Consider the following 24,564-nt stretch of genomic DNA (forward strand, 5'->3'; position numbering starts at 1 on the left):
ATAGATGTTGGTGGAAATTAAATGAGATAAAGGATGTGGGGTGCTTGGCATGTTACGCTCTTAGCCCTTAGTAGGGCTGTGTTCTTATTGGCCGAAATGCGGCATGTCCCAGGCAAACCCCGGGGAGAGCAGATGCATGCAGAGAATGTTCTTTGGACCAAAGCTGCCCATCTGATCAGTTTTCTTCAGGGAACTGGAGATACGAAGGTGATGAATGAACAGGGGCTGAGGCTGTGCGTGTCGTGGGTCAGCTCCTTATCTAAGGAGGCACGCCACGTGGGTGCAAATCCCTGCCTGATCACGGACGGTTAACCCATGGCTCCCTGACCCGGCCCCTCTGCTTTTCTTCTGAGTCCACGCGGGTGGCGATACCATCAGAGCTGCCCTCCTGGGCTGCTAGAAACCCACAGAACCGTGCTGGGCCCACCTCAAGGACGACATTTGTGCCACTTATTACAGTGATCCCCATTGCAGGGGGGCATTTCCAAGGGGGTGCTCCCCATACACACTGCCCTGCTCAGCACTCTGAGATGGCGAGACGTCTCTTACCCTCTCTCCGAACCATAATTATCGCAGTACTTGGCAAATCATGAAGAGAAAATGAGGGACAAGCAGCATCTTGGCCCCCTTGCCTTGTCACATTCTAGGGCAAGCTCTGGGACTTCCACCCGCTCCCAGAGAACACTTCGTGCTCTGGACCAGGAGGCCGGTCCCTTCCTTGGGGGAGGCGCAGACTGCAGTCCGTGGCAGCGCCAACCCCAGGTGCCAGGAACCGGCCCAGGAGCCTGATGCCTCCACCCATCCTCATGGCATGGCTGTGGAGGACCGTGGAAGCTCACTGGTATGGATGGCACAGCCCGCGGGAGGCCAGCGTCTCTCCCCTGGTCCTTTCGGCCTCCTCCTGCCCACTCCCATATCAAAGTCTGGGATCTGTCCATTTGGGGATGGAGCAACACAGTTGCCAACAGTGCCCCTCCTCCCCAGCCTCGTCCCATTTCCTAGGTGGTCGCCCCTTTTTCTCAAGTTCCGTGGTCGGGAAGCAGAGGTGCTGACCACTTGTACGGCAGCTCATGAAATCCCTCAGTATAAAGCCAGGAGGAATGCTCTACACATTGGCAGGCCCCCCAGAAAATGGCTTCTTGCGAAGAAGTCGTTTCCTTGGCGAGGAAGATGATCTGTGTCTCCAGCTTGGCGCTCGGGGGACGGGCTGCCTCCAGAATGCCTGAGCATTGGCAGCTTACGAGCTGGAGAGCTTCTTCCAACATGACGTCTAGCCAGGAGGCTGCGAGCCGCCCGAAGCAGTTGGTGGATTATCCCAGAGTGGGGGCTGTGTTTGGGTGACAGTTCGTCATGTGACAGGCGTGACAGTTTGTGTGACCCGGTGTGTGTCATCGGGTTTCTCACGCATCCGAAATCTGGCTGCAGATGCGTCCCACTTCCCTTAAGAACGATGGATTTTCTCAAGTAGGAAATCCTCACTCTGGGGTCATCAGAAATGCTCTGCTCTAAGCCTCAAGGCTAATTATTCTCCAGATGTGAACTGAAAAACTCAATTTGATATTCGACTCCACCCAGGAAGATGGGCCTCCTTGGACTAAGGGCCAATGAGTCAACATCAGTCCGTTGACTTCAATGCCAGCCATAAATATTTAAGCGGCTGGTAGATATTGGAAATATGTGCAGAGTTTACACCCTCATCATGAAATTAGCAGTGTAATGAAGGGCAGACAGATTACTAATACTTTTAGGATTCAAGTGCAGATAAGATGTGCTCTAGGTCAAGTCAAAGGACAAATCCCCTTTCTTTGATCTTAATTACATTTAACATTAGGTAGACCAATTCCTCATTTGCCTTTTTTTTTTTTTAAGATTTTATTTACTTACTTGACACACACACACAGATCACAAGTAGGCAGAGAGGCAGGCAGAGAGAGAGGGGGAAGCAGGCTCCCTGCTGAGCAGACAGCCCAATGCGGGGCTCCATCCCAGAACCCTGAGATCATGACCTAAGCTGAAGATAGGGGCTTAACCCACTGAGCCACCCAGGCATCCCCTCATTTGCCTTTTAATTTTATTACAGAGTTTTTGACATAGACAAGCTTTTGTAATTTGTTTATTAACTGTTGAGTAGACAAATTATTATATAATACTGAAAAGTATTGAGTTATCATTTCCATAATTCTCCTTATAGTTTTACTGCATATGTTCTTTAGTTTTATAGTTATTCAAACCTCACATAATAATAATAATAATAATAATTCTGTCTGTATTCTTCTGCAACTTGCTTCATTCTGTCTTCTCAAACTGAGATCCCTGAGATGATGGCAGGTGCTCTGTGTAGCTGTAATCCGTCCCTGTTCGTTGCTGTATAGTATTTCCCCAGAGAACCTCACAAGTCATTTCTACCTTCCACGGTTGCTGGGCATTTGGGCTGTTCTCATCTGCAGTCTGTGTCCCTCTCTGTGTCTCCTGATGCACGAGTGTGAAGGGTTCTTGCTAGGTCCCTCGTGGCTAACTTTTTAGGTCACAAGATGTGTGGATCTTCAGCCTTAAGAGATGAACCCACCTTATTTTCCGAGACATACAGAAGTTCCTCATTCTTGTGTAGTCAAACGTATCAGGTGCTTTGGTCATTTCTTTGGTCTGTAAAGTTCTGCCTCTCTTCCACGTGCTGTGAATATTCACATATGGTTAAGAAAGAGAATGCCGAACTGGTGACTCTTGTTCTCTCTGCAGATATATGACAAATTGAGAAGAGTGGAACACATGACTGTCTACGAGAAAGAAGCCATACCGAGCAGGTTCTACTACAAGAAAGGGAAATTTGTCTCCCCTTTGACCTTAGTGGCCGACGAAGGATGGTTCATAACTGAGGTAATTATAAAATCACCACAGTATGTTCATTATACAAATTCTGTCAAACACCCAAAGGTAAATAATTACTTCGCTTTTGTACTTTAAAGATTTTGTTTTCACTTAAGTTCCCTTCGTGGCCTTGCTCCCATCTTTAGAGGCCCAAGTCGCCTTGGTCCGGTGACTTTGTAGACGCACAGCGGCAGACGTGGACCCAGAGCCACTGTTCAGACTTCGTGGCTCCAGACTCACTATATTTTAACAAACTGCCCTTAACTCAATTACCCAGGCTTACAATGTAACTGATTCAGTTTAAAGTGCAACAATTACCATGAACCAAAGCAGTTGCTTCAGGGCAGTGGAAATCCAGGAGATGCTCAACTTTGCTTTCACCTTTAAGAGAAATGTCTGGCAAACACAAGTGCAGAGATCCAGGTCCCCCACTGGATTTCATAGAGGAGATTACCTTGCGTTTGGGCCCCAAACCCTCACTGCCTCGCACACAAGGGACTTCAGCAGCTCCAGCCTGCCTGCCTTGACGGCAAGCTCACTGGGCTCTCCGATCAACCTCTGATCTCGGGCTGGTGTGCCCCGTCCCCACCTTCCGGGGAAAGGGGTCAAGGCCCATCTAGAATCGGTACCCGGAGAGGGCGTGGCTTATCCTAGCCAAGAGTTTGGAGACAGCTCTCCAAACAGACCAGCCTGCAGGATGAAAGAGAATGGCAGGTATTGACACCTGGCGGCCGTTGGTCGACACCAATGAGATCTAAGGCCTAGGACTAGCATTTATCTGCCAGAGAGAGGATCAGCAGAAACATGAATCAGGCAAATGGATGGAAGTCTAGGGACCTAGGTGTGAAAAAATGAGTGTTCCTTGACTTGCAGTCGGCTCACTGAGGAGGACTGAGTCATTCCTGTGTGCTCACAGAGAGGAGCATCTGGTCACCCAGGAAACAGCACAGACCCCGTCAGAGCTGTCAGTCCGCACAGCCCTGAGGCCCAGTGGGGCCCACCGAATTAGCGGACTTCAGCTTCCACACCATGTGAGTGTAAATCCAAGAAGGTCCCTCTGCCTCCTCACGCTTCTTTCTTCATTCTAGCACACCATTTGATGTTTTCCTGGGGTGAGATTATTCTAGGCTCCCAGGATTTTCATGCACAGTGGTTTGCTCACAGCTTTGCACAAACACACGGGCAGTCGATTACGTCACCTGGCTAGGTGCATACATGGCCATGTTCCGGAAAGCCAGCTTTCCCAAGTCCTCAACAGGGCTTGCATTTTGAAAGTTTCTCAGTTCTGGTGGAAAGACTTTGACTTGTTCAAAGCAAAGAGATGATGAGGGTCAGTCTGGGTACCTGGCACTCATTTCTTAGCATGATTATGTGCCTCTCCTGTTTCCTTTCTCATATTTAGCTGAAATCAAGCGCACTGGGAAGCTGGTTCATGGTAGGAAGGGGCGATTGAGGTGATTTGGAGTAATTTATGGGAAAGCCGTCTTAGATGGGAAGAGTGGCAAAGCCAAAGACATGGCACAACTAATGAGATGCCATCTCCATTCCAGTAGGAGAAGCCCCAGAGCCTCCAGTAGGGTAGGATGAGCACCAGGAAAGCTGCTCTAGCTTTGAGTGCTTTCTGCAAGGTAAGAGTCTTAGCAGTAGCATATCCAGCAAGGAGATGCATGTTTTTCCAGGGAGTGACTAAAACACAGTGGTGGGGGATCTGGAGGTATCAGCAAGATGCTCCTCGTTATCATTCGTATACCACTTGAATATATGTGCCTTAAATAATGAAGACTTATTACCTTATATAACTAGAAGTTGATGTTCATCCAGCAGCTCAGTTGTATCAGTCGTATCAAGACCCTGAGTCGGCTCTTCTGCCATTCTTTTGGCTTTCTCTTCAGGGTTGCAAGATGGCTGCTGCAGCCCCAGCCATCACATCCCTTCAGGTCATCCCAAACAGAAAAGAAAGGGTATGGCTTCTTCTTATATGTCTCTTAGTTTTATTGGGGAGCATAAAATATAACCCCAGAATCAGAGGCCGATACTGGTTTCATGGAACTCTGACAATTATAAAATTTGAAAAGAATATGTTATTATGAGTATAAAATCAGGTGTAGGGACTCAGAAGAAATGCATGAGAGTGAGAAGCCCTGATGATTAACGCTTCTCTAACTGCACCATTCATTAATCCACTTCTGCCCAGACCCCAGTAGCAAGCTCCTCGTAGGTCTCATCCAGAAACAGCAGTTTCTAACAGTTTCTAGCAGTGTGGCTAGAAAATTCCTGCCTCAAGTCCACTTTGGTCCCAAGTTCTAGCACGATGCTACAATGTGGACCGACCCGCAGCCACAGTCACAAGACAAATGTGATCTAGAGGCTGCGGAATGAGGCACACGAGGTCCCTGAAACCTAGATGCAAAGAAGAGGAGGTGAGAAGAGAACAAGGACAGACATGCTGGCGGCAGCCACTCACAGAGCCCAGCCACAGAGCTGATGGGGCCTCATTGCTGCCTCCCGGACCTCCCAGCGCCCCTCCCCTCTGCACTGAGGGTCCACATACCTGCTCTTTTGCAGGAAGCCTGCCGCCCAGTGTGTCTTCTGAGAGCCAGTCCATACCGTACTATATACTATGTTATATACTATGTTACCTTATATTACTTTTGTAATTACACAGTACACATACATATGTTGTGTGAATCAGAACTAAGTCGGGGGCTCCCCAGTTAACTGCATGGCTTCAGAAGCAGGGGAGAAGCCACCAGAACAGAAAGGAAGAATGCCTAACAGCTGACGATTACTTGAAAAGCTTTTTAAAAATATATAATTCTTTCAAAAAGGAAATTTGGGGTGATTTTTTAAATATTTGAAGCAGAAAGTGTTTTTGGTTTTAAAGAAAGAAACCAGAAGGAAGATCAATAAGATGTGAAAAAATAAGATTCTGAAAGGTTTAGTGTTGACCCATTAAATATCGGGACTATCAGTGTTATTCTCTCTTCCTGCTTTAATTACTGATGGGTGTTATAGAACAAATCTTTATTGATCATTACTGGTTCATTAGAAGCTTTACAATGACTCCTCCCCCACAGTTTCAATAACATGAACATAAAGTCATTTTCCCTTCTGCAGGTAATAAATCCATTAGGAAAAATTTCTTCTTAAAATTTTGGTCAATGACAACAGTAATAGCTATTTTGAATAAAGTCCCCTCCCTCCCTCCCTTACTGTTTCTGTTCCTCTCAGTGACTCTGCATCGAGGATATTATTAGTCCTGAAAATAGCACACGACAACAGAACATGGAACACAAATATGGTTCTGAGCTTCCTAGCAGCCAATTCAAAGAGGGAAGCACAATCAATTACATTAATGTAACTTAGAGTGTCTGTCACATAAAAACACAAATGTTTCTCTGAAAAATCCTGGTTGTCCCTGAGTCCCGAGAGAGATTAGCTGTCTTAGCAGTCCCTCCTTTTGGTACCTTAGTTTCCTAGACTGAATGAATACCTTTATCCTTTGACTCCTATCCTTGAATTCAGACTTTTTTTTCAAGACTCACAGGTAAAAATTATAATTTCAGATTATCCCTTGATAGAACATGGGGTTTTATCTCTTTGTCTTCTGAAAAATCCTAGAGACAAGTGTCCATTTCTTTCTTGTTGCCTCCGTCTTTTTTCTTTTACATCTTTCTTTTGGTCATATACTTACATGACACAGAGAATCGAGAACTCCGTTCACCATCTTTGCTCCCGCTTGGTGCTGGGCTCTCCGTCTCCCCCCATAGCTATTTGCAGAGTCTCTCCCCAGCGGTAGAAGAAGGCTGTGTTTTGCTCCACGACCTGCACAGCAGCGCACAGCACATGAGAGGTTGTGTCCGTGCTGGACCGTACTTGGGGGCTGCAGCAGGGGCCAACTTCTCAGGCCTGAAAGCAATCTCTCCGGGTCTGGGTTTGAGCAGCCAAGGCTTTCTTTCTGAGTTAGATGTGATTAGAAACACAGCTGAGTCAGGACAAATCGGTGCTGGTTGGGGCCAACAAAAGAAAGAATCCCATCTCCCTTTCCTTTCCCCCTGTGGCCACCATTCAGCAACAGGCAAGACTCGGCTTCCTTGGCAACGATGTGGTTCCCATCTAAACACCAACTTTTTGCTCTTGCTTTACATTTTGCAGACTCTAAGCCTTGCTGCTCTACCGGGAACACATTATTGAGTTTATTTTTTTTTAAACGGCCCGTAAGAGAGCTGTCCCCGAAAAAGATAAAGACAAGGAAGCAGGTTGAGCCGGTCACCTGGAATCGCACAGTTCCCTGCGTGGCCACTGTTGCTGCCGCAGGAAAGCCGGCTCCGGCCAGCGGCTCGCCGCAGCTTGCTCCCGCTCCCGCGCTCTTTAGTGTATGAACTGGCTTGCCACCCACTGCCAGCCCCGGCCCTGGAGCTCCCCCTGCAAGGGCGGCGATCTGAGGCGTCCATGTTCCCAGAGGACAGACCACACACCAAGGGTGGGAACACCCAGGCCACCCACCTAGGCCAAGCCCCGGCCTGGCACACCCGCCAGGCTCCTTTCTTCAAGACGGCTGCCCCCACCCTCCCTGTCTCCCTGAGACCTGGTCACTGTGGGAACCTCTTTGCTTGTGCTTGCCAGGGGTCAAAGACCACACCCTTCACCAGCCACCCCACTCCCCTGTCCTCTTCTGAGGTTTCCCTCACCCCTGCTCTACCCCCTCCCTCCTCCAGGGGCATCTGCAGTGGGGCTGGACATGGTTTCCTCCTGACGCGGTGGTCCAAGGGCCCTCAGGAGGCGGGCCCCACGTGTCCTCGGCATACGGGATGGTCAAGAACAACACAGGGAAATGCAAAGGGGGCAAATGCTAGGGGCAGTTTCCGCCAAACTCAAGTGCATTCTTCCACCCCCCACTCCATCCTCCATCTATAGGCAGCGTCCCCCGCCACGCGCCCCCTCTGTCCAGAAGCAGAGTGTCCCTCCGAAACCCTTCGTAGGCAGACGCGGTGCAAAGCCAAGACAGTTACCATTACTTCATATGGAAGAATTTTTTGAGCGTTCCCAGACCCAGAAAATCACCTCTTAGGCTTTTTCAATACCTTAGGTCCCTATCTTGCTATGGACGCACAAAATAAATCGAGATAAAGCACAGATGCTCACAGACACAGTTTGAGGCTCTGGTGGCTTCCTGCTGAATGTGGTTTCCAGGGAAGGAGCTGGTCGGTGCTCCCCCCTCCCACCCCCACCGCTGCTTGGCCGCACGAGGTCCCTATGAAAACCCAATGCTGAACACCATTTTTGCTTTTCACCTTTATTCGTAGAAGCGAAAACCCTCCTCGGATTTCTTCTGGTTAGCTACCAATGAGGTAGTTCTTTTGTAAAAGCAAAGTGGTGTCACTTGAACTTTCAAAAAGCGGGGGACACCTGTACCTAAAAAAAATCAGCCTGTACTCAGCGGGCTCTGGTCACATCAGTCAGAACCCCGGGGTGCCCTTTCCTCCTCGACTTCCACCCGTCCTGTAGCCCAGCTCAAACACCAGCTCTCCCAGGAAACACCCAGCTCTCCCTTAATTTCCTCCATCCTGGAATTCCCACGAAAGCCAGAATCACTCCCCTGCAGACTGCGTTTGTCCATCTGCCCTTGAACCCCTCCTTCCTGGGCTGGAAACCCCTTGCAGGCAGCCCCCGTGGCGTCTCCGCCTTCGTTTTCCTCCGTGGAACCTGGCACGTGGCAGAGGCTCAGAGCATGTTTGTGGAACGTGAATGACTAAATGAATCAATACATATTAAGGCGGTTGATTCCGGGTTACTCTTCCCAGGCCGTTTGCTTTATATCTGTAAATCAGTAACCAAATAAACGGAGAGGTCTGCTGGGTCAGGAAGGCCTTCCCTTTGGGCTCATTATCAGTAGCTGGAGAAGAAACTTCAACAGGGGGAAGGTGTTCAAACCAGTGGTGGCAAGTCTAGCTTCCGCGAGCCTACAGCTGGAGCCCAGGTGTGGGACACACCAGCTCTTGCCACTACCTCCTCCCCGCTGCTGCAGCGGCTAAGTCCCGTAGCCTCTCCTAGACAGCGTCCCCCTCACGCCACAGTGCTCAGAAAGCCAGGATGGTGCCCCAGCCTGCTGAAGGATCGTGAAACATGGCGCTCGCTGTTGATCTTCCGGACTCCTGCCCGAGAGAAAGGCAGCTAAGCCAGACCCAAGCTTCTCAGGGAGGCCAATATTTATCTCCAGAGGCAAGATTTATTTTGAAAACTGGCAAAGGATATGAAATGCCAGGCTCAATTCTAAGGCCTGGGGTTGAGTGGCAGTTAGGCGTGGACCCAAAATATTTGGGGGAAATCAAGACAATCTGGAAAACGCGGCTTCTGAGTGTTAGTGGCAGCCAGAGTGGTGCTGTCCAGGCCCAACTAACTGAGCTTCAGGAAGTCGGATGTCGGGTGCTGGGAGTGCTGACTTTCTGCGGGTGATTAGGGTCGTCTGGGAGCACACGCAACCCCCCTCCTCACCCGTGGCATACTTCAGTAAACACAATCCCGGGGGGAAAAGGGGGGGGGAGGGAGCCCAATCCACGCATCTCTAGCCCCTCACTGAAGCTGCTTTTGCTGTCGGGCATTTTCTGCTCAGAGGGTTGGGTTGTGTGTGGCCGCCAGGCTTTCCAGACCTCAGACCAGGGCCAAGGCCCGAGCAGTTAGGTGCTGTGTTAGAAAGGCAGGCTCCTGAGACACAGAGACACTGTTAGAGAGACATCTCTTAGCCCGGAGTGTCCCCACCGCCGTTCCCACGCGGGTCCAAGGACCCACGGCAACAGGAAGCGTCTCGAGGGAGCAACGGAAATCCAAGAAATGGGTCTGTCATAGAAACCATTGCTCAAACTTAACCCTCCCAGCAAAACCACCAGAGCCAGCCAAACTGTCCTCACTGCCACCGAGTTTGAGCTGAAGCTGCCCCCGACTTGACGGTGTCGGGCGCCTCTTTCAGTCTGAGGTGATGTCAGAAGCTTATATTGTATTTTCCAGGACCTGGGAGGTTTCTCTTCTAACCGTGTCCTAGGAGGATAAACTAGATTTCATTTTAGATAGGTGTTCCCGTTTTATTTATTTTAATCTGACCAGATTTCCCCTGGGTTCCCCAGAGCCCTGGAGATTCGGGAGAGGCCTCATCAAGACAGGGAGGGGACAGACTTTGGCGCCTGACCCCACTTCCCCGGGAAGATTTGTACAGTTAGTGGTTAGAAGGAGGGGTGATGATTTATATCCAGTATAAATAAGAAGTGTCCTTAGAAAAGGACAGATAATTTAACAGCACAGGATGGGCGCCTGGTGAATGGTTTCCAGGGGCTTCCAGACCTGACTCTGCATCCTGATCGGCTGGGGAAAGATGATGAAACAGAGAGATTCCCTGCCTCCTCCTGGCCTACTGAATGCAAACACCCAAAATCAGAACCAGGATAAGCTCAGGGCAGTGTCTGCACAGCCAGGCTTGGGATCCAGCGGTGCAGACAGTGAGTGCTCCCCGTGGGGAAGACTGGACCGGAAGTCAAACGGAGCAGGAGGCACCAGACAAAGCCCTCCACAGTTCCCCCCGCCAGGGAGGATATCCACAAAGGGTGGATTTCCGCATCCTCAGCCTCCCCACACAGAGTCATTTTGGGGTGCAGAGCAAGAGCTGGAGCCCAGATGTTGTCCTGGCAGCCAGCAGCCCTCCCGTCTCCTCAGGAGTATTTTTGTCTGCAGCTTAGCAACCATTTTCTGATTTACACGGAGGGGAAATCGGAAGGAAGAAGCAAGAGCTATACGTGCTAACGGAGCCCCAGAATGCAGTAATGAAAAAAAAATGAGATTTTGCTAAAGCAAAGACTTCGGCTATGTGCAGACAGGAACCAACAAGACGGATTGTTCCAGCTGCTCTTGCTTCTTCTTGTCCTTCTATCCCTCCTTCTGCTTTTACCCTCACTCCCAACCCTACCCCCGTATCTGACCGTGCTCCCTGTACCTCTCAGCTCAGCACTGTAATGGACTGAATCTGCCATAAAATGGCGAATTCAGAGATGCCTCCAGGCAGTGTTGAACAAACGTCGTTAACTGGATTGCTGATTTGGGAGTAAACAGTGAACGTGACTTTTTTTTTTCTTTTTTAAGTCTAAGGATGATTGAGACAAAGATCTAGACTGGAAACTAACTCGTATCTCATAAAGATGTCCCTGGCTCACGTGGAAATGCCTACCTTCAGCTTGCTTGAATTTGGGAAGCAGGCACTGAGATCGAGGAACACAGAGTTTCCTCTTGTGGAGCTCTTTCTGGTTCTTTCCTGTTAGAAATGATTAATTAGTTCAGTAGCTCATCAAAGGAAGGTCCCAGCACGGCTCCCTACCTGTGTATAGAGGAAGGGTCCTGGAAAGCTCTGGAATGTGCTGAACCAATTATACTTGGTGAAGATTTTATTTAAATTTCCAAGATAGCGTTCACTGGAAAATAGCCAGCATGTCCTGGTTTTCCCTGGAAGTCTTGTGTCCCGACAGTCCCTCAGTCCTGGGCAGAGCGCGATGGTTGGTCGTCCTATTGACTGGCACGATCTCAGGCAGTCACTGAGAGCGGAGAACGCCAGGTCCTCTCTCCTCCTCATACCCGCCAAAGTTTCTCTGCCGTGGCTGCTTCCTTCTCATGCTTCTCCCATACGAGGTGGAACAAGCTGTCCCTGCCTGGCCCGCCTTCCCCCCAGCCAGAGCTCCCAGAGGTCCGTTGCTGGGGTCGCCTCGGGACCTGCCCACACTCTGCTGGAGCCATCTGGGTGGACTCTCACAGTGGGGCCTCCCACTATCCAGGCTCGCCCTTCCCATGGACAGTGATTCCCACCACGGGCCTCCCCAGAGCGTCATGGTACCTCACTGCCTGTCCCGGCCAGCTCAGGAATCAATACACAGAGGCCATAACCCCTTGTCTTTCCTCACTAAGGATAAGCTCTTTCAGGGGAAGGAATGCCTTCCTCCTCCGTGCCTCTCAGCCAAAAGCCTAGCAGAGAGCCCAACAGATTCAGAGCTCAGCGCGTGTCTGCTGAGCTGCGGAACAAAATGGACAGCCTCTTAGATCCCTGCCTTCTCCCATGGGAAGATAAGGACATCTCCCACCCCTGTTGGGGCTCCTCTCCCCAACAAGACCCTGTTCCTTCTAGATTCTCCCCTTCACCCATTCATGAGGGGGAACCCCTTCCAGATGGAGCCCTTATTGGGCCTTCTATGACACTCTCCAGGAGGACCCAGTGTTTCCTGGGAACTGGTTGCCAACCCCACCATGAGCCCAGCTTTCTTAGTGGCCCCAATTTAGGAGCACTTCCCTCCCTCTTCCCCGTGGACACACACACAACACCACTCCTCTACCCCTGTCTCAGCTTTGACCAAATCCAGAGGGTCTGGGCACCTCCCCAGACACAGTGATGTCTCTGGTGGCTCTGGTGGTCTCATAGGTGGTCTCGTAGGTGGTTCTCTGTGGCTAGTCCCTGGGCCTACCAGAGTTGGGCTGGGGTTAGGTCTCCTCACCCAGCAGCTGGAGGATCTGCAGCCTGGGGATTTCTACTCTGGAGGCTGAGCAAGCCGGGACACACATTCATCAGCAGGACCTCATCTGTAGGCATCTAGGGAGACGGTGTGGGGTTACACAACAGAAACGGGAAGCCACCAGGAAAGGAAAGGGAGAAAATCGTCCTCATGCCATTTTGAGGTTAAGGCTGTGCATGTAAGGTCACACATTCAGTCACTTCTGGGATACGCTTAGCTTCTCCCATAAGCTGCCAGATCCTTATTACTTTTAAAATCAGTAAGAGCAGTTGTTTGACTGGAGCAACTTGTCACTTAAATAAAAAGGAACACCTTCACCTACGATCGAACAAAGTCCCAGTTACCTTCAGGCTGAGGCTGTCAAGGCTGTATGTTTGTGTTCGTGGAATCCGGACCGGAATTCGTAAATCAGGTATAATCCGTCTTCGTCTCCCTTTCATCTGTCCCTTTGTCACGGGGCACATATGTCCTGTGGGGGTCACAGTTGGTGAGGTCGTTAGTAAGAGAATGTTCTATCTGGTGCCCGGGAGCCCGACGGGGGAAGCAACACCTCCAATTAGCCGACAAAGCTAAATTGGGATGTGTTGTGATCATCACCATAGACAAAGGACAAAAATGGTATAACAGGTTAGAAATGCAGTAAGTTAATGAAAACGTTCCCACGGAAAAATACAAGCTACAGCTGGAGAAAGAGGGACAGGGATGATGGAAATTCAGGAAACGGAGAGTCAGTGAAATAGTGTGATTTGGAAAGCAAGGGAGCAATTTATGGGGTGAGATGAGACGGGTGTGCAATGCAGTATGACAGCTAACTAAACAAAGGGGACTTCAGGCCCCACAACCATCACTACCCCCCTGTGCGGGACCAGCGTACCTCGCCCCACAGCCAGCGGCATCTGGTGACCATCCCACAGTCATTTACTGAGCACCTAGTCTGTGCGGGGCACATGGCACACAGTCCTGTCCTCCTCCAGAAACTCTGGGAGGCAGGTATGATCACACCCAGTGGGGAAACTGAAGCTCCGAGAAGTATCTTGCCCAGGATCTGAGCCAGCCTGCGGAACCAGAAAGGGACAAAGTGGAATCCAATTTTAAAACCTTTTTTTCTATACACTTGAGAACTGGCCGCACTCCTTGGTGAGTAAAGAGGCAAGGTCACAGGCCATGACCTCTGGCCGTGGGGCCATGGATGGTGCATGAAGACCAGGAGACAGCCCACCTGGGTTCCAATCCCAGTCCTGCCTCTCCATAGCTGTGCAGCTTTAAGAGGGTCCCTTAACCTCTCTGGGCCTCAGTTCCTTCAACTGTGCAGTGGGAAGGTCATCCACGGTCCGCACAGGCTCTCGGCGGACTAAATTGCTGGTACTATGACACGTCTTATGAGCCGACCTGTGAATTCCTGGGACTGGTGCTTCCCTGCATTGGCCACGACCAGTCCGTTCTACTTCCTGCATCTGAAGTGTTTGCGATCTCAGACCCTGCTCAGCAGAGGGGCCTGGACCGTCAGGCATGAATGTAGTCTGCGGGGGAGGGCGAGGGAGTGTCCAGCTGGCAGCGGCCCCTTCAGGACCCATGGCTGTTGCACAAGCCAGCATCTGCCACCTAAGGAAGTTGAGTTCTGAAGGAAAGAGGGTGACAGGGAAGCGATGGTGCCAGACCCCACCCCAAATGGAGGCCGTTGGAGGAAACGAAGGTGTGACCAGCCTGGGTAAGAGGAACAGCCATGCCATCTTCGCACGATTGACTGAATGGAAAGGAGGAAACTAACTATCCCAGGTGGCTCCTGAGGGTAGCGCTCAAGAAGGGGAAAGATGGCGGTGGGATGCGGCAATGGAAAGGGCTTGGGCTTTGATGGCTTTGCTAGAAGAACAAGGTGATTCAGTTCCACACTGTGTTTTCCAACAAGTCTCCGACAACAGTCGGTGTCCTGCAGTTCAGTCCCAAACCCGGAGCTGGAGCAGCTCTTCGCGTTAGGGGCTCCGTCCCACCTGACTGTCCCCACTTTCGCCACCAGCCCCGGGTCCTGCGTCCCCAGGCTACACACTGGTGTCTGGCTTGGCTACAGATTGGAGGATTCTCACAACCCTTTTCAGGTTCAATAAATGACCAGAATAGATCACAGAGCTCAGAAATGTGCTCTATGACTAGTTTTCTTACAGAGGCTATGGCTCAGAGAGGCATAGAGCAAAGGACGGTGGGTGAGGGGCACGGAGCCCCCAGGCTGTCTCTGGGGTCACCGCCCTCTGAGCATGTTGGTTTGTTCATCCACCCGGAAGCTCCCTGAACCACGTTGCTCCGGGGTTTTTACACGGGTTCCACTGCATAGGCACGGGCGCCTCTGTCCTTGGCCACAAGACTGAACGCAGTCTTAAAGGCCAGAGGAGGTCTCCATCTCACGGTTGGTCCCTCCAGTGATCTCCTGAAGCTCGGCAGCCCCCCACCCACCAGTGATCTCATTAGCAGACACTCAGGTATGGGAGAAAGGGGCTCATTATGAATAACAAAAACCACCCATCACTCCGGAAATTCCAAGGGTTTTAGGAGCTCTGGGCCTGGAACCTGGGACAAAGGCCAAATACACTTTTCTCTACATCATAGATACACTTGAACATCCCTTCTGTCTCTCACGTGCTATATTTAGTGGCTTTCAAACTGAGTACGAGGTACCGTCCTGCTCAGTGTAAGAAAATACCTTTATATTTTCTAGAGAGATTTCTAGAGAAAGAAAATACTTTTATATCCTCTAGAGAGCTAGAGCTCTCTGGCAATTCCACGGGCTGCCTCCCAAGGTCTGTGCTACCTGGATGGCGTAGGACGTGATCTGAGGTTGGGGGACCCCAGTGGGGAATGCTGAGAAGGAGATCCCACAGTGGGTGGTAGTTTGGGCCCGATGCTCAATCACGATGGTTGGGACCCAGTGTAATGTGACTGCCTCGCTTGGTTTCAGAATCGAGACACACTTCCTTTTTGGATGAACAGCACCGGCAAGAGGGAAGGCTGGCAGCGTGGTTGGCACGGCTACGACAACGAGCTCATGGACATGAGGGGCATCTTCTTGGCCTTTGGCCCCGGTAGGCAAGACATGACCACATGCTTTGTCCTCCATTCCCAAGGAAGTGGTCTCCAGGAGGGGCTGACAGCAGTAGGAAAGGCTCAAGTGATCTCTTTACGGACCCTCTTTATGAGCAAAGCTGAGTAAATCCAGCTGGTCTCCGCGAAACATCTCTGGCTGGCTGGCTTTCAGATGCTTCTTGGGTTTGGCAAACGTGGCCAAATACTTTTCCTTGTAAATTTTCAATCTTGAGTGCGGTGAAGAAAATGGATTCCACATGTTTGTGATTCATTTTTTACTTAATTCATCAAAATGTTATTTCACAGCTAGCTGATGTCCAGGAAGGCTTATCGGACACCAGGTTGCCGACAGCTGTGAGTCCGAGCTGACGTGATCATGTCACAGGGTCTGACTCCTCCGCAGGGCCTCCCTGTCTAGAGCACCCAGCCCTGTGAAGGTGGGTCATTCGGTTTAGGGCCCAACCAGAAGCTGGGATGTGCTCAAGACCAGGTTAGGAAATGACCTTGAGATGGATTTTTTTTTTTTTTTGAATGAGCCAGAAGGCCTAGGGACATCTTGGATGAAAGCAAATTTACTCTGCCTTCCTTGACCAGATACATGTCTAAGGCTGGAATAGAGGGGGGATGGAGAGGGTCTGTTTGGTCATTTGCTTTAACTGACAGAGGACTGTGAATTCCCATTGTGGAGAAGTTTATCAAATACTCTGGAGACCATACTATGACCCAAACACCCCTTTCGTTCTTAAAAAAAAAAAAAAAAGAGGGGAGAGAGGCATTCAGCAGCCATTAACCTTCAGTTGACTGGCTCATAAGCTAGTCTCCTGTCTCACTACTGTCCACTGTCCTTATTAGATGTAGTAACTTACCCTGATGTCCGTATTCCAAATGCTGTTTTCTGGATGTAGATCACAATGTTTCAGCCCATGACAGTCCGTGCTTCCCTTCCCGAGTATAGGTTAGAAATCGTGCCTAGAAGGTCTGCTTTTCTTCTTGATGTAGCAAGACAAAGATCCGTGTTGACCCCTCTCATTCCATCTGCCTTGGGTCACTCTGCTTACCATAAAATAGCTGCTAACAACAGCTGGCTGTCCATTTCTGCGTGCTCCTTGGGAGCCCCTCGCCTCCTGAGCCTAGGGATCACATTAGTCCAGACCCTTTCCCATATGTGATAGGAGTTCCCAAGTCCGGAAGCAAGCGTCAGTACCAGTAGCAGCGAACATTTACAGAGTGCTAACTGGGTTCACAACATTGGCCTAAGAGAGTTCAGAGGATGTCCAGGCACGCGGCCATGAACTAGAGAGAGTTAGCGGGAGCTCCCTGTCATCCACGCCTCAGGTCAGATTCACCCCTTATACTACATTCAACACGAGTTCACCAAAGCTCAAAAACATAATGAATGAGGGAGGCAGCCTCAAGGACATTGTTGAGGTCAACTGTTAGATGGATTAGTCTGGAGACTTTCCGTGGCCGCGGCCTTTAAATGGGAGAACATTTAACATCAGGCCTTTCATTCAAAAGCATAACTTTTTCCTTCCTTAGAAGAGAGAAGTAAGATCGTGAATGCAAACCCGTTGTCAGCAGAAGGAGGGTTTATGAGCAACAGTCTCCGGCATAGAGAAATCTAGCCTCAAACCAAAATTTTAAAACAAAGTATCCAAAGCTACATGAGCTTAAAGTTAAATTCAGAGGGAAAGTTTGTCCGTCCACAAAAGCCTCCGTCATAGGCTCCTATTAAACCAAAAGCCGAAGCCTTTTACAGACAGAGAGATGACCCCTGACGGAAATGGACTGGGCCCATTACAAAAATGCTTCTAGGCAGATACCGCCTCGAGAGCCTCCCTCAAACCATCACGTTTCTGGCTCCAGTTCTCATGAAAGATTGAACAGCTTTACACGCTGTTTACTCTGAAGAAAATTTAAGAGTGAGGCCTTTAATAGCTATCTAGCTGCACTTTGAGATAAAGGTACATCCTTCCTGATTAATTGTATGCGCTTCTGGCTCAGGGAGGAAGCCGGGCATCATTACGGCTGCTCAGATACAGATTAGAAGTCAGTAAGTCTGGTCTGGCAGAAAGAAAAGGAAATAATTCTGGAAGATAGCCTTTCTCTGGTTAATCCCGGTTTCTAATTTGAACCACCTAATCTCGCCCCAGAGAACTCCACATTTCAAGATAAGACGGCAGGAGTGTGAGTCGGTGAGCGGCCTGTGAGCTAGCGAGCCTCACCCAGAAAGCAGCCCAAGGTGGCCAGGCATGGCATGGGGCTGCAGAACCTTCTCTCTTTAGGAGCAACAGTTTCAATATCCGGAAAATTTAAATTCATGGAGATAACCTGGATCGCCAATCCAGATTCAACGTTCCACCTTGAGTTAGTAGAGCTTGGCCGGGTCCTCCCCAGCTGGATCTGGTATTGTTCTGCTGTTAAGGAATTTTCTAGAAGCTCTCATTCTAGGCTGGATCCTCTACTCATTGGGCCCAAAGTCCTAGCACTGCAGCATAGGAATTCATGAACCAGACTGAATGAGGGGGGAAACCCCAATTCTCCTTCCTGCTTACATGCAGAGGATTTAACTTTGTACTTTCAATGTAAAATGTTTTCTAATAATTTTATTGTCCGTAGAGCTTAATCTCAGTTTTTCCTGCTGAGTGTTAAAGACACGGGCATTTGGAAGGCTGGGGAAGGACATGTTGGGTTTACTTTGTCCGCCACCCCCACACCATCCCCGCCCACACACGTGACAAGGACATGGCCACCATGTGGTGAGGTAGTGTGGTCATCACGCCCAGGTCCATGGCAAGTCGCAAGGAGGGAGACGAGTTGCTGCCACATGGCTGGGACAACTTTCCATTGATTTTTCATACCGCAGCTGATTCTTCTCTGCGGAAGTCTCACCACTGTCCTCACCTCGTTGCAATCAATCGCCTTGATATAGAGAAGGTCTGCGATTCTGGGGCAGTTCTAAATCTCCTCTCCGTGCAGCTTCCAGATTTTGACCAGTTTTTACCGTAAGGTGATGCTGCCTTATCCCTTATCCTTCCTGCCCCCAAATAAAGTGAATCCTCCAAATAATTTATAGGGTAATTATTTCCAGTCCATAGTTTGCCCTTGTGGGGTGTTTATTCTACGCACTTATTACTACGAACAGCCACCGCTCACCGAGCAGATGCACTGTGCCTGGAACCGTGGTTCAGGTACCCTTCCCATGCCCTTTCCTGGGCTTACCCAGCTACTAAGCGGCTGTGGGCTGCTTGCGGAGCCTGTTAACTTCTTATGCTAGAGTCAACATTACCTCTCCAAAGTGAGCAAAACCCATCACTTGGGAAGTGGGCCTGGGTCGAACATACTCTGTGGGCGCGTTTTCTGAATAGAACTTCTGTGCTTGCGATTTCAGGCTTAAATAAGAGCAGCATTTGGTGTTGGCACTTCTGGACTCTGTTGCCATTGGTGTTTGTTTGTTTTTTAAATGAAGTGCTTGTGATCATTTGAGCAGAGCAGTTAGAAAGGATTATCTTCTAAGGGAGACAGCTTGGCTTTACAGCCCCCAAACCACCCTTTTCCTTTCAAAGTCTTACATGGACTGAAAGCGCTAGCAGAGGCCTTCCTGGTTAGATAAAACCTCCTTCTAGAATTCAGTCTCAATAGCTCCGGTTTGGGGCCCAAAAGAGAAACTGCTGTGTATGCTACTAACTTCTTACACTCACTCTCTGAACAGACACGGATTTGGCTTTCAGCCTCGTCTTTCCTCCTCTGGAGAAGGAGAAGGTGGACGGACCCTTGTCTGCAATCCATTCGCACTCCCTAGGCTGTGAACGGCTGCCCCTGCCTTCTAGAATCCTGCATCACCGCTGGAGTCTGGGGCAGCCGCTGGGTGGAAGCAAGCACAGCATTCTTCCCCACCCTCCCGAGGAGCTCTCGGCACCCTTCCCTGAGTCCCCAACTCCAATACCAGTTTGCTCATTTTCCCCTCAGCTAAGTTGTTTGAGCTGCCAGCAAAAGGCTCCCAAGGAATGCTCCATTGATTCTCCAAACATATTTAAGAAACCATCGCTGTTGTTTCTGAGGAGGCCAGAACCGAGGAAACCATACAGGTTCACATTCCACGAAGCCCTGAGACCTCGATGTGGCAGGAAAATGAAGGAACGTTCCTCAGTGGCTCAGGGCCCCCCCAGCCAACCAGCTGCTGCTAGATGGATGTTCTGGAAGATAAGCAGAGTGTGCAATTCGGTTTGGGGGGCTCAGCAAGACAGTCAGCCTTCTGTGACCACACCTGCTCTCCAGGGCTCAGCAGAAATGAGCAGCAAACGTGGAGATGCCTTCCGCCGCTCCAGGATAGCTCTTTGTCAGGAAGGGCCCACAGTCATGCACGAAGTCGGTCTGCTGACTTGATTTTCTAAAGAAACTCATCTCCCTGAGCCCTAGAGAACAGCTTCTTTTTGTAAGCTATAGCCCTTCCAGATCCCCTTCCAAGTTCACCGTGACTCGGCCATGCCCCATTGACAGAGCTGATTTCCAGTCCCAAAGCTGCCTGGAGCCTGAGTAGAATTCTCTGTGTTGTGACTCGGCCCCTTTCTGCCCCGAGCATGGCTGTGACTACTTGTTTGCTTGCCTTTCCCTTTCAGATTTCAAATCCAACTTCAGAGCTGCTCCAATCAGATCCGTGGATGTCTACAATGTCATGTGCAACGTGGCGGGCATCACTCCCCTGCCCAACAACGGCTCCTGGTCCAGGGTGATGTGCATGCTGAAAGACCAGGCCAGCTCGGCTCTGTCTGTCCGACTGAACGGCTGGGTTCTGGTCTCAATTCTCCTCCTACTGTTCGTATAGATGCTGCTATTGTTGTCCCCAAATGTTCAGCCGAGGGTGCCTCCATGGTGGGATGGTTTTCATTTTCTATTTGAATAATAGCTTCATTAACACAATCAAGGCCACCAAAATTGTAAATATACTGTTCTTGGATGATTCCATACATAAAAGTCCTTACTTCTTAAAACAAACAAACAAACACCAAAAAACCCCAAGCTTTTATTTCTTCTGGAGGTAAGGAAAATCCAGCTCTTCGTTGGTTCAACTCCATGTCATCTTCTGCATTGTCCTCATGCGGTCACTCAGACGAGCTATCGCGTAGGAGCCTACCGTGGGGCAAGCAGACCTCAAGTGGATAGTGCATGGAGTCTTGGACCCGTCTCTGTCCTGCTTTGCACAAAGCAGGCCCTTGTCTGTGTCCACTCCACACCCAGGAGCCATCCTTGAGGTCTGGAGCTGCAATCCTGTACTGCTCCTTCCAACCCAGAAAAATGAAGCCCGCATAAAAGCAATAGCTGTCTTCTGTTTCTGGCCCAGTGCATGGACTTGTGTTTTTTTGTTGTTTTGGGGGGTTTTTGTTTGTTTGTTTGTTTGTTTGTTTTTCATTTTATACCAAGTCCCAGAAAGGGCATATCTTAGCTTGGATCACCAATCAAACGTAGGAAGGACTAAAGAGCTCATAGAACAAGGTGGCAGTTGTGAGTGCCCTCCCAGAGTCTGGAGTGCACACAAATGTCTCCCTTGGCTTGAGGAGCAGAAAAGCTTGCCGCAGACCCAGGCTTCTGTGAGGCTCAGTCTGTCCCAGCATGGAGCCTGGCACATGGCGGGCCCTGCATGGCTTTGGATCCCCAGATGGAATGCAGGCAACGGCAATACCTGACCTATCATTACACATCTCGCTGATGACTCATGGACATGTTTGCAGAAATCTTGGTTCACTGCTTGGAATGGTGGCACGGTATCCCAAAGTTCTAGGCACCAGGAGTCTGGAGCAAGGCTCGTGGAATACCACCAGCAAAATGTATCCCGAGGGACCCAGAAGCCCGAGGGAAATGGTTGAGGTGGGGGTGGGGTGGGGAACAGAGAGAACACGATGGAACCGCATCCCAGTCACTAACTAATTAGCCATTTGATTCGGAAACGGTTTGGTCGGAGTGCCACCTCAGGGACCTAAGTTCTTGGGAAACCCCTAAGAAGACCCACTGAGCCTGAGTTGAAATGTTTTCAGATTAGTGATCGAGAGTTGCTGTGAAACAAAGGGTAATGTTTAAATGATCAGAGTCACATAGACCTATCATAGTGCTAACAGTGAGTTTATATTAAATGGGGATGCACCTGTAAAAGAGACTTTCCATCAGGAAGAGACAGCCCAACAGGTCTCCCCAGCTTGATAAAGCCCCATTACAGTGTTTGCCTTGAGAAATGAGCGTCAAGGCTCTGATTGGACATCTCTGTGCCTTGAATCATGAGAGCAAAAGATCGCTACCTTAACAAATACATATACCAAATCCATCATCACACAAGATTTCTAGGGATTTAGGTAATGTGTTTTAAAAGTGCCAGCCAGCCGTCCAATCAATTAGAAAGAGGACAAGCCGGCCTTTGTTATTTGGCTGAAAATAAACTGGTGTTCTCAGAACATTGGGCAGTGGTGTTGAAACGGGCGTCCATTGTTCAAAGTGCCCTTTATCCAATGGAGCCCACCTTCCTCCCTTGTGAAGGAAGGATGGCTTAGAGATACCCAAGTGATTCAGTTAAAAGGGGATCATGAAAATGAAGAGAGTACAAACAGGCACAGTCTTACCCTTTGTGTTTCCATCTCTGTTCTATCATTTCCCCCTCACTCATCCCTAACGACTTCAAGTTGCATAATAAAATCTCAGATATTTGTCTGACAGAGTGTAGCTAATAAATAATCTTAAATAGATGAATGGGAGTAAGGTACTTTTGGAATTTTAAATACTGGTAAATAGTAAAGAAATTCAGACACTAAATGGAGAAAAAACTTTTTCCTAAAATAATGCCTACATTTTAGTGGCTTAGTTATTTGGCAAGAATTTTTTTCCCCTTTGATTTTTATTTTCAAGTTACATTATTTTCCTCAGGAAAATTTCCTCTAAATGTGTTCTGTTCCTTTTGAGTAAAATCTCGTACATATAGACATCTCTTCTCCTGGGGTATTTTGCTACTTCACTGCTAATTCCAGGAGGAAGATAATTGCACTGACCTGCAAATACCGAAGATAAACCAAAAGAATGATCCTTACATTAAAGATGAGATAAATGGCTACTTTCCCTGCCCAATGTGTAATCTCCAGAACCCAATTCAATTAAGTTCTGAAGACCTAAGCATCAATTAGAACAGACCCAGGGAATTCTTTCTAGCCTCCAAGAGTCCTGATTATAGAGTCCCAACTCCTCCTACTTTTAAATAGAACTTGGAAATCCACGTGGATCTGAGTTCAGTCACTGACGGCCATTTGCAAACTTCCTGGGGTTGTGTCATCTGGCCTGCTTCCAGAAATGTAGATTCAGAAGATCTGGGTGGGACCTCAGACAGCGCTTGTAGGTTTGGGTTTGCTCTATGGAGAGAGAGGTTCTGGTTAGACCTTGGTAGACCTGAGTCTTCTGCCAGCAATTTCATAATCCGCCAGTTTCCCCAGAGGCCATTGGACTGGCATCGCCTGCTGATCCCAGCAGGGTCAAGCTTCTAGCCCTCTCTAAGCCAAAGCAGATCTGCAAGCCCCAGGGATAGAGACAGGCACCCAGAGGGGCAAACTTGGCTTCTCCACACCCTGTTCCTGTGAGTCTAGGATTCCCAAGAGCGTTTTCCAACAAACTCATTGTTGAAGATGTAGGCCTGGTTTATGGATTTTCTTTAAAAAAAAAAAAAAGGTGTTTTTTGCATTTCTGTAAATAGCAAAAGATTTCAAAATGTGATTGTGGATTTAATCTTTTTAAACAATTTGTGATAGACCAAAGTCAGCTCTTGTGAACTACTTGCTAGAAGGAAGGGCCGTGGTCACCTTGGACGACTGGTTCTAAAACATGTGAAACTCCGTCTCAGGTGTGTGCTGTGAAAAATATCCTTGTGTGTGTATTGCTTGGAAATCATAAAATAGCACCTAGTTCAGTGCCTCAAATGTTTAATAAATGTTCCATAAATATGTGTTGAATAAAAAAATAAACCTCATGAAGGAGACCTGCTTTCACTTCAGATATTCTCTGCGTCTACAGTTCCGCAAGTTAAAAGAATGATTCATTTTTGACTTGCTATCTTTTCTTATCACCCAACTGATAATATAATTATACTTCATTCCATTAAACATAGTCCATTGCAGGCTTATGAATTTGATAATGGAAGGAAGAAAGGATGGAAGGAAGGAAAGGAAGGGAGGGAGGAAAGAAGGGAGGGAGTGGAGGAGAGAGATTAGATTTTGAATATACTAAACATAATATACTTTTAGAATAACAGCTTTATCAAATTTAATTCATATACCATATAAGTCATCCGCTTAAATTGTATAATTCAACAGCTTGAGTCTAGTCACAGGATTATGCAACCATCGCCACCATCAGCTTGGGAACAACTTTATCACCCCCAAAGGACTCTATATCCACAAGTGTATTAGCGGGTCGGTCCCCATTTCCTGCCCACCACCCCCCAACCTGTCTCAGGCCACCACTAAATTACATTTTGTCTCTACAGGTTTCCCTATTCGAGGTATTTCATTAAATGGAATAACAGTATGTCGTCTTCTGTGGCTGGCTTCTTTCCCTCAACATAATGTTTTCAACATTTTAGCATGAATCAGTACTTTCCTCTTTTTATTTCCAAATTATACTCCATTGTATGGAGTGGCTGCATTTTATTTATCCATTATTTAGTTGATGGACCTTTGTTTTTTTCTCACTTTTTGGATAGTATGAATATTGGTACTCTGAACATTCATGTATGAATTTTTGTGCACATATGTTTGCATTTGTTTGGGGAATATACCTAGAGAATAATTATAGGATCACATGCTAACTCTATATTAAACTTTTGAGGAACCATCAGACCATTTTCCAAATTGGCTGCACCATTTTGCTTTCCCACCAGCAGTGTGAGAGGGTGCAATTTTCTCCACATCTTCACCAACCCTCGAATCATGTCTTTTTTTATTACAGCCATCCTGGCAGGCATGATGTGAGATCTCATTGTGGTTTTGATTTGGATTTCCCCAAGGATGAATAATGTTGGGCAACTTTGCGTGTGCCTACTGGCCGTGTGTCTATCTTTATT

The 24,564-nt window shown here is 48.7% G+C and overlaps 1 protein-coding gene across 1 annotated transcript in view; it reads left to right on the plus strand.

The window, feature by feature from the left end:
* Window positions 1-23,481, plus strand: part of ENPP6 (ectonucleotide pyrophosphatase/phosphodiesterase 6) — a 111,901-nt gene extending 88,420 nt beyond the window's left edge. The window contains exons 6-8 of the mRNA XM_045997003.1: window positions 2,737-2,874; window positions 15,352-15,475; window positions 20,096-23,481. Of these exons, the coding sequence (XP_045852959.1) occupies window positions 2,737-2,874; window positions 15,352-15,475; window positions 20,096-20,301 (468 nt within the window). The 3' untranslated portion in view covers window positions 20,302-23,481. The remainder of the gene's footprint in view (window positions 1-2,736; window positions 2,875-15,351; window positions 15,476-20,095) is intronic.
* Window positions 23,482-24,564: the final 1,083 nt, after the last annotated feature.

The sequence above is a fragment of the Meles meles genome, chromosome 2 (assembly GCF_922984935.1).
Source record: "Meles meles chromosome 2, mMelMel3.1 paternal haplotype, whole genome shotgun sequence".
NCBI lineage: Eukaryota > Metazoa > Chordata > Mammalia > Carnivora > Mustelidae > Meles > Meles meles.